The sequence below is a fragment of the Pyrus communis genome, chromosome 17 (genome assembly GCF_041283825.1).
Source record: "Pyrus communis isolate YQ-2024b chromosome 17, ASM4128382v1, whole genome shotgun sequence".
NCBI classification, from domain to species: Eukaryota; Viridiplantae; Streptophyta; class Magnoliopsida; order Rosales; family Rosaceae; genus Pyrus; species Pyrus communis.
The window spans coordinates 7,725,304-7,743,761 of NC_142581.1; the positions used below are offsets into that span (position 1 = coordinate 7,725,304).

General features: G+C 40.0%; 2 protein-coding genes across 2 annotated transcripts; both read right to left on the reverse strand.

Moving 5' to 3' along the window:
* Window positions 1-10,602: 10,602 nt before the first annotated feature.
* Window positions 10,603-12,184, reverse strand: LOC137749487 (chlorophyll a-b binding protein 151, chloroplastic). The gene is made up of 2 exons (XM_068489585.2): window positions 11,959-12,184; window positions 10,603-11,476 (listed from the first exon to the last, which is right to left on the reverse strand). Exons 1-2 carry the CDS (start codon window positions 12,102-12,104, stop codon window positions 10,825-10,827), a joined length of 798 nt encoding a protein of 265 aa, XP_068345686.2. The 5' UTR covers window positions 12,105-12,184; the 3' UTR covers window positions 10,603-10,824.
* Window positions 12,185-12,780: 596 nt separating this feature from the next.
* LOC137708397 (calcium-transporting ATPase 12, plasma membrane-type-like) lies at window positions 12,781-16,303 on the reverse strand. The gene is made up of 2 exons (XM_068447458.2): window positions 15,741-16,303; window positions 12,781-15,641 (listed from the first exon to the last, which is right to left on the reverse strand). Exons 1-2 carry the CDS (start codon window positions 16,260-16,262, stop codon window positions 12,897-12,899), a joined length of 3,267 nt encoding a protein of 1,088 aa, XP_068303559.2. The 5' UTR covers window positions 16,263-16,303; the 3' UTR covers window positions 12,781-12,896.
* Between the last annotated feature and the right edge of the window lie 2,155 nt (window positions 16,304-18,458).

Below are 18,458 nucleotides of genomic sequence, written 5' to 3' on the forward strand. Positions count from 1 at the left end.
CTTATGGTAGGACGATTCACTGGATGTTGATGTCACTTATTCCTAAAAAAATATTATAGATGCACGGGTTAGAGAAGTGGGTGAGCAAAATTGGGTGAGGTTTATTGGGGTCTATAAGACTTTTGGGGGTGGATGAATTCTCAATTTACCCGTTCTTCTATCCCCTGGATGTGTGGAAGGGACTTTAATGAATTTATTTGGGATTTTGAGAAATCGGGGAGAGGGGGGGTGCACAGATGCTCTATAATTGTCCAAGATATTTGGCAAACTTTATGAACTGCACGGAGCTGATGTATCTAGACTTCAATGAGCTTGCTTTCACTTGGAGAGGTACCCGTAATGGTGTTCTTATTGAGGAACGCATTGATAGGGGTCTTCTCAACTGTCAATGGCAAGAGTTGTGGCCAAATACCATTGCCACCTATGCTATGGTGATAGGCTCCTACCACTGCCGGATTATCATCCAATGTGAGCCAGGCACTAAAAGAGGAAGAAAACAATTCTGGTTTGAAGCATTTTGGGCCAAGGAGGAAGATTGCGGGGAGTTGGTTAAATCTTGTTGGCAATGACTTTGAAATGAGAGATAGACAAATCGGAGAACTCATTGCTTTATTGGATGAACTGCAACATAGGTAGGGAGAAAACGTTGAACAAATCAAGGAATTGTCAAATAAGGTTGGTAAGTTACGGGAACATGAGGAGAGTTTTTGGCAACAAAGATCCCGGGTTAATTGGCTCTGGAAGAGTGACGCCAATACCAAATTTTTCCACCAATCTACTCTACAAAGGCGAATGAGGAACAAAATGTTGAGGATCAACAATGAGAATGAAACTTAGGAGGAGAGCTCGGGGAACGTTTGGAACTTGATTGAAAACCACTTTATGAACATTTTCAAAACTTATGGGCACAGGGAGTGATGATCAAATTTGGACTGCATTGCCCCGACTGTCACTATTGATATGAACGAGTCTTTGACAACTAGGGTCACAATGGAGGATATCAAAGCTGCGGCACACTAAATGAGGGGTCTTAAGGCCCCGGGACTGGACGATTTTCAAGGTGTATTTTATCACACATTTTGGGAGAACATTATGGTCGAAGTTAATGAGTTGGTGGGTTATGGTGTCTGGGAATAGTTGCCCTAGTTGGATCAATTCCACCTACCTTGTGTTGATTCCAAAAGTACACAACCCAGAGACAGTCTCGTAATTCCGACCAATTAGCCTATGCAACTACTCCTAAAATTTCCTATCAAAGGTGCTTTTGAACAGGTTGAAGCCCATTTTGCCAAACCTTATCTCTCCTAGGAAAAACGCTTTTGTGGCGGGTAGATAGATACATGACAGCATTGAGATTGCATATGAGCTTTTCCATGTCCTCAAGCTTAGGAAAGCAAAAGGTAAGTTCGAACTTGGCGTCAAGCTTGACATGCATAAAACCTATGATCGGGTGGAGTGAAACTTCCTAGATGTAGTAATGGAGACAATGGGGTTTTGTACTACGTGGAAGAGGATTGTAATGGGCTGTGTTGACACAGTTAGCTTTGTCGTCATCCTTAATGGACAACCCAGGGATAAGTTTGCTCAATCTCGAGGACTACGACATGGGACCCTTTATCCCTATATTTATTCCTTCTAGTGAGAGAGGTTCTGTGTCGGATGATTCAGTCAGCGGTGGAAATGAGACATTTGGATGGTGTAAGGATGAACCCTAATGGCCTGGTAATCTCGCATCTCTTATTTGCCGATGATACGCTGAACTTTTTGAAGGCAGATATGAAGAACTGTAATAATCTAGTACATTTATTGGGTGAGTACTGTTGGGCATCTGAGCAAGAAGTCAATATTCAGAAATCTAGTGTGTTCTTCGGTGCTAACATTCCTTCGGCTGACTCCGTTGAAATGGGGGGACATTCTCTAAATGCCTGCTACCAGTGATCCTGGCATCTATCTGGGTGTTCCCGCCATTTGGGTTGTTCAAAAAGACAAGGGCTGGCCTCTGTAAAAGGTAGAATCATGGGGAAAATCCAAGGGTGGAAACGAAGCACATTATCACAGGCGGGAAATGAGGTTATAATAAGGGCAGTGGTACAAGCTATCCTGGCTTATCCGATGAACTTATTCAAATTTCCCGCGGTGGTGTGTAACAAGTTGGATGCTTTTATTTCCGAGTTTTGGTGGGGACAAAAATGTGGGGAAAGGAAAATCCATTGGATGGCGAAGGAAATTCTTGGCCTACCCAATAGCAAGGGTGGCATGACATTTAGGAACTTCCAGGACTTCAAGGATGCTCTTCTAGCAAAACAGTGTTGGCGCCACATCCACGACCCAATGTCCCTATGGGCTAGAGTTTTAAAGGCCAGATATTTTCCCCACTGCTCGTTTCTTGATGCCAAGAGAGGATGCCGTGCGTCGTGGGTTTGGTTCAGCCTATTGGTGGGTCGGGACCTTCTGTTGAAGGGGGCATACTGGCAAATCATGGGAGGAAGGGACATGTGTTTATGGGTTGATAAATGGATCCCTTCCTTTCTCGTGGGACATCTTATTTCGAGGGATGAAATGGCGGTATCTAGAAACACCCTGGTTGAGTCGCTAATGTGTGCAAAATTCCAGATCCTGGGATATTGGCTTTCTAATGGCATTTTTATCAACAGAGGAGATGAGCGCAATTCGCGATATTGTGATTGGTGACACTTCTAAAAGAGATAGGCATGTCTGACCCTTTGACAAACGTGGAAGATACACTGTGAAGTCGGGGTACCATTGGGCACACTCGAGGGCTTACTACTTTGAGGGTTAGCGCTTGTCCTACACTAGGTACTCCTCAAAGCAAGTATGGAAGGTCATTTGGAAGTTGAACACTTCTCCAAAACTTCGAAAGTTCATGTGGAAAACAATACATAGGGCCCTTGCCACAATGGTTAATTTTTTCAAGAGAAAATCGTCCCACTCCTCGACATGCCCTATTTGCCAAAATGGTGATGAATCTGTGGAATATCTTTTCCTCAAATGTCCATGGGTGGAAGCAATTTGGTTTGGAGGGGTGCTAAACTATAGGGTTGATAGGGATGACATTTCATCATGGGCGCAATGGCTAGAGTCCCTTATCAACTCGGATCGTTGGGCTAACCAGGATAAGGATTGGATGCTCTCTTATATAGCCTTCACGTGTTAGTATATTTGGAAAGCGAGATGCAACCTCATTTTCAACCATCGTCACAGGTCATTCTTGCCATCTCAAATGCAGTGGGCACTTTTCTCGAGGTGAACCGTATAAATGAGGATCATCCCACCTCGATCTCTGGTGGTGTTGTTGAGGTATCCAGATGGTCCTCGGCGATCTCCCCTTTCATTAAAATCAATGTGGATGCAAGCTAAGTAGCTTCTAGTGGTTCGAGGTTTGTAGGGATTGTAGTGCGAGATGATGAAGGCAAGTTTCTGGCTTCTCGAAGGCAGTCAATCGTGGCTCGGTATGCTACTTAGGTCGAAGCCATGACACTCTTGCATGAATGCGAATTGGGCATCTCTTTGGGACATATATGGGTTATTATGGAATCTGATTCCCTCGAGTCTATCTCATGCTTGAATGACTCGTTGGAGAATGATAGCTAGATGGCTTATCCCATTTTGGCGAAGGTCAAAAAACTTGGGGATTCCTTCCAAGACTATCGCTGGTCTTGGACTCCAAGATCAGCCAATAAGGTGGCGGACTTGTTAGTGTCGACAAGATCTCAGGAGATGTGCGATGTTTCGTGGGTCAATCGACCTCCATCTTCTTTGGTTTATGTCCTTAATAATGATGGCTTACCTTGCCCACCTTAAGTAGTTTTGGCAGTGTAAGGGGCGACGCCTTTGCACTTGGTGCGGTGTCTGTCTTTCTTGTAGCTCCCTGCACTCTTGGGTTGGTTGTGTATTGCTAGTTGTTTGCCTTGGTGTAAGCTCTCTGTGTAATCTTGGCATCTTTGCCTTGGCAATAAATCTGTAGTTTGTGGCAATGAATCTCTAGTTTCCCAAAAAAAAAAAAAAAAAAAAAGTTTAGTGAAAGTTCTAGGATTCATTCCTATAAGTTCAAGTTCGATACCTACCTATTAGAGATGGACAAAAAAAAAAAAAATAGGACCAAATCAAACCGAACCAAATCTATTAATTAAGTCCCCCGTTTGAGTAAGCAGTACCGGTGTGGAGGACGAGAAATTCTCGTGTATAGATGTTGTATTCAATCCTCCCCTCGTTTCCTCTCATAGTAATTGATTTCTTGGACGGCAATGTGAGGGATCGATGTGAAATGGGGTTGTGTTACCTATTAGTAGCTTAAAAATGAAAGTTAGAGGTTCAAGTTTGGCCAACAAGACATTGTACAATGTTTTATATAACTAACAATGTCCGGTTTTCTTTTTTAGTTTTTACCTTTTCTCGTTAGAGATGGGGGAAATGAGGAATGAAGAAAAGTGGAGGGAGGATGGTGGACTAGAGGAGGGAGAAACGACGGAAAGTATGAAACAAAAGCTAGCAACAAAAACTTTCTAAAATTGTATTTTAGTTTTTCAATTTTTATTTGTGTACCATTCTACGCTCCCTCCTTAGTCCAACAAAAGCTAGAAACAAAAACTTACTAAAATTGTTTTGTAGTTTTTCAATTTTTATTTGTGTACCATTCTACGCTCCTTCCTTAGTCCTTGTTCATCCATCATCATTCATTGTATGTTCCCTGAAATAGTTATTAAACCGCCTTTTAGAGTTTTGTTTTTGAGTTTTCGAATTTCTAAAGAACAACTTATTCTAATCTTCTGTCAAAGGCAGCAATAAACCTTAATCCATATTTAAAATATCCATCAAAATTAAGCTTCATCACAAAGATTGATTATGTAGAGATTTCTGTTTATTACTCTTTAATTATTCTCAATTATGTGATTTTTTGGCCTTGATGAATTTTTTGTACTCATCACCAATCATTATAAACTCAAAATAATGATCTGAAAAACATATGTGTTGACATGCTAATTTTGTGAAGCAAAAACCAGCAAATAAAAGGGAAAAATGAAAGAGAAGAGCAGCTAGCATGTTGCTCCTCCATTCCTTCTTTTAATTTATTTCATTATTTAGATGAATATAAACATTAATTCCGTCATATAATTAGTTACATACTCTTAAAATATTACACAAACAAAATATTACACAAACAAACTGAAGGCAGTAGGAATTTGTCTACAGATGAAGAGAGGTGTCAATAAGGTCTGAGTTGTCAAAACTTTTTGCAGAAGCACTTGCTGCGGCAGCAGCTGCTTTTGTGTTGTTAGGCCATGAGTGTGTGGAAGATGGCTGCAGATTAAGCCCTAGAGAGAGTGAATGATCTGCAGGAGCACTTGGACAAACCGGAACGACTATATCGGAATCGAATGGGAACTTTGCAGGCTGATGATCAAAATGCCTTGTTGTGCAAACAACCCTTTGATGATCAGTCTCAGATAACTTCTGCAGAAGCTGCTGCTCCTCCCTCCTCTCCTTTACTTTCTCAAGCTGCCTGAACCTCTCTTGCAACAGAGCAATGGAGGAAAGTGAAGCCACGGTTGGATCAGAATCACTTTGGCTGCCCATTGAAAAGCAGCTTTTGAGTAATTTGTAGGGTTTGGTGGGTTATTTTTTTATTTTTTATACTTTGTTTTGGCTATAATTGGTGCTGAAGGGCCAAAACGAAATGAGTGTGTATATATAGCAGATGGGTTGTTTCCTGTTTTGCATTTTACCAAGAATATTGGGTATTTATAATATATTCTTTATGGACTTCGGATTATGTAATATAAATAAGAATCGGCTACTGTGCTGCAAAAATCCAATGGGAAAGGTTTAAGGGGCTAGCCTAGAGAAGGCTGGGTTGGTGGATGGGTAGGCAAAAGCACTTTTGGAAAAAGCTAGAGTGCAATAAAAAATGTCCAAAATGAAATGGAAGCAAGCATTTGGAATGGAGTTTTGGAGAATCAACTGTTAGGTCATGCCTTGTGTCCTCTTGTTTTTTAAGACACTGTTGGCATCGATGACTCTGATTTTATCACTGGGTTGCATTTGGGGAAAAATGTATTCTTTTTGGTTAAAAATCTTTTTGATCACTGTGTTTTGCAAAGTTTGCAATCTTAGTCATTTCCATTCAGTTTTCTGTTAAAATAATAGTAAAATAGTTAATTACCAATTAAAAAATAAACAAAAGTAAATTACCTTCACCACCAGTCGTCGGCTTCGCACCTCCCAAACCCCCATTACACCGGCCACAACCAACACCTTCTGCAACCCATCAGCTTCCCTTCCCTATTTTCTCCCAAGATTCAGAGATCAAACAGTTGAATCTAACATTTTCAGATAAATTTTCAATTTGCTTTTCTTTGTGTGTGTATTCATGTATACGATTTCATTCGTTCTACAGACGAGTGATATTGAGGAGTGTTTTTTTTTTTTTTTTGGGTACCTGCTTGTTTTAAAAATCAGCATTCTCAATTTTTATTAGGGTTTGCTACTGATATTACAATTTAGTAGTATTTCTCTTAATTTATAATTAAAAAATCTTAAATTCGACTCACTTTAATGAAGAGTTTGATACTTAATTATTATGGAGTCATTGTGTGTGGTATCCTCGGAATCTCCATCCCTAAAGTTTGATACCTAATTATACTAGTACTACGATCTAGTGGTATTTTACTCAATCTATAAGTAGAAGATCTTAAGTTCGACTCACTTGAATAACGAATTTGATACCTACTTAATTTGACTGTTTTAATGTTGTCTTTTGAATCTCCACCCTTAAAGTAGAATATTGTTGCGTAAAAAATTGCTCCTTGGAAGAGTTTCGAAAATGAAGTTTATGAATTGAAGATGGGGATGTATAGAAGAGACAAGGATTAGATGGAATATGTATTTGGAGTTATGGTGTTTTCTATGGGAACATTTGCACATGCCAAAAATTGGGAGTAATCCTTCATAGCTGTGCCCATTTCATTTGTATATATGAAGAGGGCTGGCATTCACTAATAAATAACAAGGTTCTAAATCAAGGTTTACGTTTCTGTTTGTCTTTTACATTTATGGTCAGATACATTTCACCAAAATGGAGAGAAGTAATTTCAGTGTGATGCTATTTATCATTTTCTTGCTTCTTGCTAGGGTCTATGAGACCATATAAGTTATGGGTTCTGATTTATACAATTATATGTTAATCTCTCTCAACACGTAATTGGTTGTGTTTATTTCTCTTATCGGATGACTAATCACATGATGAAGAGTATGTTTAAATTAAAATTCTATATACAGACATATAATTGTTGTATATAACTGGTGACACCCAAAAATCCTTGAGATATGATAGATATATGTATGAAGAGTGGAAATCACGAAACTTTCACTTACTAGGCTTCTTGAAGTCAGTGGACTTGTCAGCAGGGAAATGGGGAATGAAGCGGATAATCTATGCAGATGCTATATTTGGAGAAATCTGGAGAATTTGTATTGTTAAAACACTGGTAGTTGGCATGTGACCGAGAGAACAGGTGCTAAAAATACCATTTGGTCCAGCACCAAAACTAACCAAACAAGTGGAACAAGACTTCTATTATTGCGAAAAAAAATAAAATTTTGATCGAGCGATATTTTAATTTAATTTAAGAAAATAAAAACCACACTTTTTTTTTTTTTTTTTTTAACTCCATATGCTTTTATGTTTAATTTTATTCGTTATTTCTGTTTGATTTATTCAATTAATCAATATGTGGTTATCATTTTCCTAACTTAAACTAAATTATAAGGAAAAAGATTTGAACTTAAATACAGAAAAAAGAATGCATTGCTTTAGCTAACTTTGCGAGACTCAAACTTGCACAGATTGTAGTAGTTTTGATTGTGCTGTTTCAAAAGAAAAGAACAAGGTTGAGAAATGCTTATGTTGCTTGGGATTGAAGGTTTGGTATGCATGCATGTATGTATGGAATAATTGAGATTGAATTACAACAGAACGGTAGTGAGTGATTGGAGGGCATGTGTAAGCAAAAGATCAAGTCATATAATGGAGGGCATGTGGGGGTCCAAATCCAATGCAAACCTCACGAATTCTGTGAAGAATCAACTTTTCCCATGAAGAGTGGATGGCCTTCTCCATTTTCTTCCCTTGAAAACAACCAAGCACTTGAACCCAAAAACCAATCATCATTGGGAGCAGGGTAATTAGTTTTTGACATTTGATTACAGAAATAATCAGTTTTTAGTAACGACGACATATTAATCATATATTGATGACACAACGATAACATAACGACTACATAAAGATGATATAATGACGGTAAAATCTGATCATTTCTGCAGCCAAACATAAAAAAACAAATCGTTACAACTAATTGCCCTTTTATTCTTCCTTTTATTGAAAAAAATAATACAACTAACAACATATATTATTTATTTACAACTTAACTTCTCCAATTCATGACTTTCTGTATTTCAAATAAATATCTAGAAACTCAAATCTCTTCATTACAAATGCAACTAAATATATAATGGTTTCTTCTTGATATGGGCTGCCATCCAATAATTTCAACCACCCTCCTTTCTTCTTCTTGTTTTTAGTTACTTTCCTCTCCTTCTAGTTCCTTTATGGTGCAATATACCCATTATTTACCAAAAAGTTAAAAACTGACCCATCCATGAACTTCAACTATCTACCTTAAAATCTAAATTAACTCATTTTTTTTAATACAAACGATATTCCTACTCTTTGGGAGCCAAAGTCGCCCAATACAGGGCCGAAAATACAATTAGCAATTTCAACAGCTCAACCTCCGAGCCATTCCGTAGGAGTGGAACGAGTTTCTGTCTCATATAGCTGGTGCCCAAGAATGGAGGAAGTTTAGGAGAGATGGGGAGACCCAGCAGCTGCAAAACCTTCCCACCTTGCATCAAACATAAGCTAGTACCGGAATTACATCCGTTAGCATTCGAGCCTTTTGTCCACTACAGCCACAAGCAGTAGGGAGGTAGGAGCAAATTCTTCCACCATATAAAATGTAACTACAAGAAGTTGTTTATGAACAGTACTATGAAATACCGATCCTCAGGGTACCTATGAAATGCAAACAAACCATCTCACGAAACTGCCGGGCAGGCGAAGTCTCTTCCAAAATCACCTTCAGAAATTTTCAGTTTCTCATCACAGTTCTCTCTTGCAGAAGCAAAACAATATACACTTTATACTCTCTTGGTACCAAACAAGGTGCTCCTTAACATCTTCTTGCCTTAAGTTTCTGAAGAAAGAGGAAACTTTCCGCCACGGAACCTCGAAGCTGCATCACCTGCAACTGCAAGTATATAATGCCAAGAATGTCTAGCTCTGAATTCTTTTATAAACACTAATACTGTGACAGCATAAATATGGTCTAAGCATGTCAACCCAACCAAATGAGCACCATAAGAAGATTATCAAGATAATCCATATCAATAATAAGCCTGCTAGGCGGAAATACCCGAAGCCTAAATCAACTACCAGAATATATACACACACGGTGGTGCACCAACCATCTATCCACACAAAAAGAATCAACATAAATGGTAAATATCTTCATGCAGACCAGAATGATAAACCAAATATTCAAGACATTTTTCCACGTCAGCAATCCATGGCAAAGGACTCCAAGTCAGCAATCTCAACTCCAGCATTTCGAATTAATCAACTCACCCTCATCAAGTCAACTGCACAAGTTGGATAATCTTCACACTCTTTGACAGATAGAAAGGAATCACAATCCTTCCTCATCTAAAACTTCTGTGTAACTCAGTTTTGAATTTCAAATGTAATTACGTGATATGTTTATACTGTAACCTCATCTTGTAATCTCTATATAATGAAGTCCATACCTCACTCATCATTAACTGAGTTGAGCTTATGCAAATAGTGTTTCAAACCCGAGTTTAAATTCTTTCATAGAATTCCTCGCTGTTTGTTTTGGGTTCTCTACTCGTTTTATTTAGGGTTTGTAATCTGTGGGATTTGGGTTGGAAGATTAAACTCTTATGTAGTCTTTGTTTGTTTTGTGAAATTTCTAACCGTGCTTTGCCCGTGGACATAGGCTTTGCGGAGCCACGTTAATCTCTTGTGTTCTTATTGTGAGATTGTTTATTTATACGCTTTCACCTATGACGTTGATATTTGGTGTCTTGTTAGAATTCGCTTTTGCTTGCACTACAACAAGTGGTATTAGAGCCCTAGGCTTCGACTTAGGCTTTATTTTCATTCATGATGAACCTTTCTGTGTCGTTGGCGAAATTTGATATTTGAAGAATTATATGGGAGAAATGACTTTGATATTTAGCAATTGAAGATGCGTGTTGTGTTAGTTTAACAAAGACTTCTAAAAGCGTTAAGGGGAAGAAGAAGACCTCTTACAGTTGGCACTTGAAGCAATCTTGTTGTTATTGATGTCCAATCAGCATCGGAAGACAATTATCTTCTGAAAGTGACTTGTGAATCTATGTATAAAGAATAACAAACTCAGTAAATGTCGAACTGAAAAATCTGGCTCAAAATCACCGCTGCTCAAAATCCTCCATTTGTTTCCTGGTTTAGATATACCCTACTACTGCAAAGCATGCATCTATTGACAGGAATTCTTGAATGTGCAGCACAGTTAGACAAATTACACAAAGGAGCTCGGTGTTTTTACCGGATACAGCGATTTCAATTCAAGCAGTTTCTAGTAAAATTACATCGGAACTAGTGGAGTCCACAACAAGAACACCTCAACAAAAGCAATAAGTTTGGGTAATGTTACAGATGAACAGCCATGGATTTAGGTTTCTTCACTTTCCAGGGACAAAGTTGGTGGCGAAAGCCCATGCGTTGTTGGCCACTGGATCAGCGACGTGGTCAAAGAGGTTCTCGATTGGGCCCTTTCCGGTTACAATAGCCTGAACAAAGAATCCAAACATCGAGGTCATAGCCAGACGCCCATTCTTAAGTTCCTTCACCTTCAGTTCAGCAAAAGCTTCAGGATCATCAGCAAGTCCAAGTGGATCAAAGACACCTCCTGGGTAAAGTGGGTCAAGTCCTTCACCGAGTGGTCCTCCACCAACTCTGTATCCCTCAATGAATCCCATGAGCACAACCTGGACAGCCCAGATAGCCAAGATGCTCTGAGCATGGATAAGGTTTGGGTTGCCAAGGTAGTCAAGGCCGCCCTCAGAGAAAATTTGAGATCCAGCCTTGAACCAAACTGCCTCGCCGAACTTGACGCCATTCTTTGACAAGATTTCTGGGAAGACGCATCCCAGTGCACCAAGCATGGCCCATCTGGAGTGGATCACCTCAAGCTCACGGTTCTTAGCAAATGTCTCGGGGTCTGCAGATAGTCCAGCAGTGTCCCATCCGTAGTCACCGGGGAATTCACCGGTCAAGTATGATGGAGTTTGCTCGGAGAATGGTCCCAAGTACTTCGGCCGGTCTGGGCCGTACCTGTTTTGTCAGTTACCGTTAAAAGTGTTAGCTCAAGAGGTATGATCATCTATGATGTAAGCTTCTCAGTGCTGCATGATCACGATGTTCTTGTAACAATGTAGCTTTATAGTTATACATTGAGCTAAATTGAATTGTTAAAGATTCTGACATTGTAATCTAAACATCTTTTTTATTTCAATGCTAAAAAATATTTTTGACATTAGCTTCCAACAATTTATGATGTATATTTTAAGTACTTCTGCTCGTAAACGCATTTGCTACAAGTGTTTTTAGCCTTTTACTATAAACATGCAGAAATTTTTCTGATGAAATACACAACAGGTGCTTCTCCAAAAAGTACTTTTGCAACCCAAAATTGTTTGTAAGTTTTGGTGTCAAATGTAGTTAGAAAACGCTTATATTCACACATGGAAATTTTAGTAGAGTTGCTTGGAAAGAAAGATAGGATGTGTTGAGGAGGCTAAAACCAAGGTGCTTACCATATGCTCTGGGGAGCACTTTTGACGGTGCGCCGCATGGAGAAGCGGCCGCCACCGAGGCCGCCGATCTTTCGGACGAGCTCATTCGACTGCTTCAAAACAGTCTGGCCAGCAAATGCTGATTGTTGGATAGCAGAGGTTGCCATGGCTTGCTGCTTTTTTTTTTTTTTTTCTTTTTTTTTTTTCTTTTCTAAGTATTGGTGGTATTAAGCAAGCCTGCTGAGATGCTTTGAACTTTGGTGAGGGCAGGGATGTTAAAACGGGGAGTTGAAGATGATGTGGATTAGGATATCTACACGTCAGCAGCATCCTATTCGTTCTCAAATGGATTTCGATTTCTAATCTGATTGATGCATAGAGAGGGGGGTTATCTCTTTGCCACGTGGCACGCAATTGCTGCGATGGTTGTGGTTGGTGAATACGGGCCACAAGTTGACCAAAAGACAAATATTTGACAGGTCCACGGATACAGCAACAATAAAAACCTTTAAGTGAAGTTGTTTATATGAATTCTAGAACGTTACCGCATTCAATTTTATCTCATGTCGTCCGTTAGATTCAAGTAATTCAAATCTTTTCTTAGAGTTTCTTTTCAAGTCTTTCTAAGTCTTTTTAAATCTTTTCCTATCCTTTTGACCCTCAACCTCTGTCTCATAAATTCATAATCACCTCTTCTAACCGATGGAATTTAACGGTGGACGTGATTCACTAAGAAGACAGAGTGTATCAATCTTCGAATTATTCGTTGGCTGCTGTGGAAGAATTACATTGCTGCAGTAGTTTTTGACAAAGCAGTAACAAACAGTAGCAGGCAAGGAGTAGTTTGCAGTGGAAGAAGAGGATTCAAATTTACTTGACATGGTTTATTTACTATATTTACAGTAAAAAATCAATAGAAAAAATCCCTTCCCGGCGGACCGGGAGTCTACGGCTGCGTCTCAGCGGATATACATAGAGAGTCGAGAATTTTCTGGGTGGAAACAGTATGATGATACAGAGAAGATGAGGAACAACCAAATAAGAATGTATAATCTGCGGTGGCGATGTGAGAATCCAACGCGTGAGCTCACCATCAGTGCCGAAGTTGCTCTTTGGAGGTGAGCTGAAAGGAATTTGATGGCCCGATCAGAGCCCCACGAAAGAGCAGCCAGAGTGAAACAGATTAGCCACTGCAGTGCATTCAACTTCACACAGCTAGCTAGTCCTTTTCCGAACTCAACAACGATGACCTGCATTGTCAAAACAGCACCCAACGCCATCAGAAACCAATGGCTGTGGAGGACTACAACCAGCACTTCCTTTTTCACCAAGTCCATGGCACTGAACAGATTAAGGACCTGGCATAAGGTGAAAGTACTGAAAATCATGGTATTCCGGACGCCTTCATTCACGCTCGGCATGAAATGTAAGATCAGCAAGACGGAAACCTGATACAAAACTTGAACTGCTATGTTTCTCCAGATGACCTTGGTTATAAGCGACTCGGTCCTCCCCTCAGGTCTTTGAATGTGTTGTAAGGTGCCTTGTAACTCCATCACCATCATGAGGCCACCAAGAAGGCACATGATCAAGTTCACCCAAATCAAATGAACTGCTGTTAGCGGGGACTCTCCCGAATGCATTGTGGCGACTAGGGTTACAAGTAAACCGGATATGCAAGCCGTGAGCTGAAGTTGAGAGAAGTGCTGAATGTTGTGGTAGGCACAAGCACCAGAGTTGACAATCTTGCCTAAGAAACAGCCGTTGCCGATTATAAGATCGGCATTCTCTCTGGCCATCCCGGTTCTCCAGATATCGTGCACGATTCCTACATCAGCTTCTTTTAAGGTCAGAGTGTCGCGTATGGTCAGACCTCCGTAGAATGCAACTATGCGACCTTTTTTCTTTAGCTCGTCCACCATGAGAAACTTGTCCTTGGGGAGGGAACTTCCCATCACAGAGATCAAATCCACCGCATCCGGCCTTTCCATGGAATTGAGCCTTCGGAAAGCTTGACCTTCAATTACCTTGTCATCTGAGGCAGGGGAGATCCCAAGTTCCGAAGCTGTAGCTCTCACTATCGAGAGCTCATCCTCTGACACCAGTTTGATGCTTACTCCAGCTTCTCTAAGAGCTTTCACCGCCAGTTTAAGCTCTTCTTGATATGGACATCTAAGACCGACAAGTGCCAACAAAATCAGCCCATCTCCTGTAAGTTCTTCAGCTTGTGTTTTCTTGTACGCGTATGCAATCGGTCTCCGACCATCCTTCTCCATCTTCTTGATCACCTGCTCAAGTTTTCTCTTCTGGTTTCCGATATTGTGACATTCCCCTCTGTTATCATAGTAATGTGAACACATGCCTAATATTGTTGATGCATCTCCGTCGCAGTGAAGTTGCATAATCTGCTCATCATTCTCGATTTTCCTCACCAAGATCCCTCTACATTTTTCGTCAGAGCTCAATTGTCTCTCTTCGACGGTTTCAAATCTTCGATCCGGTAACGCCGCTTTACTACCCCATCTGGTGTTCAGCCAAGAAATGAGCAGATCATTTGTTGGTGATGCGGTAGCTGAAATCCCCTGATGCAGTGCCTCAAGAACTTGGTCAGTTTCCGAATTCACTTCACCAATGCTTAAATCCTCTTCACCGATCCAAACTTCCTTGACCTCCGTTGGGTTGCACATTAGCTCTGCAGTTGTTTCGATGCAGATGACATTTATGAGTCCCATGGTGACACAAGCTGATAGATTCTGTGGTACTGCCTGATTTTTGGCCGCTTTATTGCTCCATTGAAAAAGGGCAACTGCAATCACAAAAGGCATCCCATGTTGTATCCCTATTACCGCAGTTGCGAGAACACTTGCTAAGATGGAAACCTTTCCTTGAGGTTTCGAGAAGATCTTCTCAATGGTCCTCATCACAAGATTCATTGAAACTTCCCCTTTCAGCTCTGGCCTCTCATTGTAGTTTTCGTGCTTCCTGAAGACTAGTAGGCCTATCAACATCACAATCGCAATCAGTATCGAGACACAACATGCAAGATAATCCATACAAGCATTCGGTTTGTCCATCAAAGCTTGTAGCAGTGTCTTCTCCTTTGGATTATGATCAGCCACCAAGCTCAGCACCTCAGCAAAAGCTGTATTAGCACTAATGGATGTAACAATCATGCGGCCGCGACCCTTCACAACAATTGAACCCGAAAAAACAAATGGATTATTTTTACAATCAATTTTCGGTCTCAACACCTCATCCAGCACCAGTTCCTCACCATGATCTATGAACAAACCGTCAGCAGGAACACGGTCTCCTTCCTGCAAATGAACTATATCACCCACCACAACACCAGATATGTTAATTGGTGTAGTTTCTGTGCTACTTCGTTCAACATTCACCATCAGTTCGCTCCTATACCGCAAGTGCTTCCGCGCCAGCTTTCTCTGATAGCGGTATTTCCCCACAGAAGGGAAAGCAATAAGTAAGAGCGCCGCAATTAGTATGCCAACACCGTCATGCCAGCCGTACTTGACTCCTTGGCTCATGAATTCGATGGCGAATGAAAGCCCGGCTGAGAGCAAGAGGAAAATAATCGTGTACTGATTGCACGCCTCAAACAAAAAGTACAAGAAACCTTTTGCATCAACTGGGGACTTGGTAACGTTCCATCCTTGCGGATTTTGACCACCATCAACGGCACCATCCTGCAAACAAGTACTCCATTATAATCAACTGAAGTAGAATCATTATGTATCAAGTACAAGATTATAGAAATAGTTATTTTCTACAGGGTTGCTTGCTACCTCAAATTGAGACCCGAGAAGTGGCAAGATGCCGTCAACACCACCAAGTCTGTGGAATGAGTTCAAGTCCTTCTCCCTCACAATTCTGGCAACGTTGTTCGAAAACCTTTCCTGGAGAGGGATGTCAATCACATGGTCAGAGGCAGCATCAGGTGCCGTTGGTGCTGTTGCTAAAGGTTCATAACTAGAGGCTTTGCGCAGACGTATGGTTTTCCTAATGCGGGATGAAAACAAAATGCCTAGAACAATACGTCTAAGCGAGGTTCCCCGGTGCTCGATGGTCTGTATAAGCAAGCCAGCAGTAAGAGAGGAGGCACCTTCAGTAGCTTGATCCTCTGTATTTGGCTCGACGGCCATATTTCCTTGCGACACAAGAAAATTAGAGAGATGATCAGACAAGAAATCGAGAAAATTTGATCTCTTGCAGCGGATTTGCAGCAAATGAGAGGTTGAAAGCAAGATTGGTAAGATGAGAATGTATGCAATTAGACTCCTCCTAAACTGGTTGTGATTAATGTGCATAGGTCGCTAGCAGTAAAACCACATATATATACAGGCCATGGCTCCGAGTGAAATGAAAAGTATACCCCTCTTGCATGGAAAGCAACCAGGAAAGTACACATAGTAAATTACCAGGAAAATTTGTCTCCCCGGTTTGATAGGAGGCTTTTGTACGTCTATTTCCTTCTTTCTATTCACGCTATGTACACGAGGAGTTTGTAACTCGGGTGACTAAGAGCTTCTATTATGCACCGGAAGTCTGGTATTACTTAGTCGACTTCTCTTTTTCTTTTCTTATTTTTCAAGCGCACCGTTTTGATATGGCAATTGAAAATAGATTTGGAGAGTTGTTCACTCCAACGAGCCTAAGTGGACATTGTCCACTTCCTATCAACCCAAGCATTGAATAAGCAAAGCTATCTTGAACAGACTCTTAAAAGTTAAGTTACTACCTGCCTCTACGGAAGAGGTGTACTTTGTACCGCTCGGAGGTCATATAGATCGAAGACGTCACATATTGGAAAATTGGCACGCGGTCGCTGTGGAAAATTGGCAAAAGTGGAGACCCATTCTATGCGATCAAGAGAGCAAAATACAATGTGTAGTTATTTTGTTTTTCCTTGCCCAAAACAAAAGGGGTGTGATATCTTCGACCGTCAGATCAGATGAATTGAAGAAGATCAACGGACATAAATTATCAAGGAGTGTGAGAAGTAAAATAAGGTGTATAGATAACATATCACAAACAAAAAGAGAGAAAAATGCGAATGATTTATCAAGAAAAAGAAAAATACAAATGAGTGTGTTCACAAATTTTGCCTCAACATCCCTCTATCTCTCTCTCCCACCCTCCCTCACGCGTATTCTCTCGTTTTCTTCACCCATCACCATCATCTCTCTACTCTTTCATCCCACTACCATCAGCCTTCAAATATTTTTAAAATACCCCTTTTAAAAGAAAATAGTGAAGCTTTTGGATATTCTTAAAATACCCCGACTTGCTTACAATTTTTGGAAAAGACAATTTTATTTAAAAAGCACAAAATAATAAAGTAACATATTTCAAAGAAAACAGTCCCAGCCAACGTAGGGCAGTTCTTTATTTTTCATTTAATTTTGAAAATAAAATATTTGAATTTCTTTTTTGTTGGAAGAAGTAAAATTTTCAAAACAAAACAATGTCGGTAGTTACTGTTTTTCTTATTGAAATTAACTCTTTAAAAATATAAAATAAAGAGGAAAAGAGAGAGAAGGGGGGTGGGGCTAGGTGGAAGATGAGAGTTGGAAGAGAGAAGAGAAGTGGACGGGAGGGGAGAGGAAAATGAAAGAAAGAGAGAGAGAGGGGAGATAAGAGAGAGGTGGATGGAGGAGAGAGACAAGAGAGAGAGACCAGAGAGAAGTCAATAAAAATCTTTGAACCAGCCATGTTTTAGTTATATCATAGGAAAGGGGATTCTCGTCAGATCTTCTTTATGAGGATCTTAGAGATCCTCCAATCATATTTTTTTATCATACATCGTGTAGTCAGAAATGATTGTAAATTTTTTTATTTAAAATTGAATATAAATAGTATTTGATGAAAACTGACCGCATGTACGATGAACATATGTGAATGGAGGATTCCCGAATTCTTCACAAAGAGGATCCGACAAGATTCCTCTTTCGTATTAAAGAGAAGGGGTGGGGCTAGGTGGAGGAAGAGATAGGGGAAATAAGAGAGAGGTGTACGGAGGAGAGGAAGAGAGAGGGGAAATAAGACCATCTCCAACTGAATGCTGGCCAAATGGCTCGTTTTAGCCCTCTGTCCCTTCAAGATATTAATATTTTAATGAACAGTACATGACCATATTTGCCTCCATCTCCAACCGAGGGTCAAAGAGCCATAGGGCTCATTTTAGCCCTGTCATAAAAAAACGGTTTCCAATCGAGGGCCAAACATAATTTATTATTTAAATTTAAAAACAACAACAACTTAAATTTAAAAACTACAACTTATATTTAAAAACTACAACTTATATTTGTGAGGAATAGTGAATGAATGGTTTAGGTATTTATAGGGAAAAAAATTAGAATTTTTAAGAATTAAAAAAAAAAAAAAGACCCAAAAAACCAAAAAAAAAAATATATATATATATATATATATATATGAATCCAACGGTAACTAGCATCATCTAACTATTGGATTCAAAAATTTGTTCAAGAATTCCTGTCGAATAT

Coding starts and splice junctions, on each gene's coding strand:
- LOC137749487 (XM_068489585.2), bottom strand. CDS start 12,104: ATGGCAACCTCTGCTATCCAACAATCAGCATTTGCTGGCCAGACTGTT. Junction 11,477..11,958: donor AGTGCTCCCCAGAGCATATG/GTAAGCACCTTG, acceptor CTGACAAAACAG/GTACGGCCCAGACCGGCCGA.
- LOC137708397 (XM_068447458.2), bottom strand. CDS start 16,262: ATGCACATTAATCACAACCAGTTTAGGAGGAGTCTAATTGCATACATT. Junction 15,642..15,740: donor TTCTCGGGTCTCAATTTGAG/GTAGCAAGCAAC, acceptor ACTTGTTTGCAG/GATGGTGCCGTTGATGGTGG.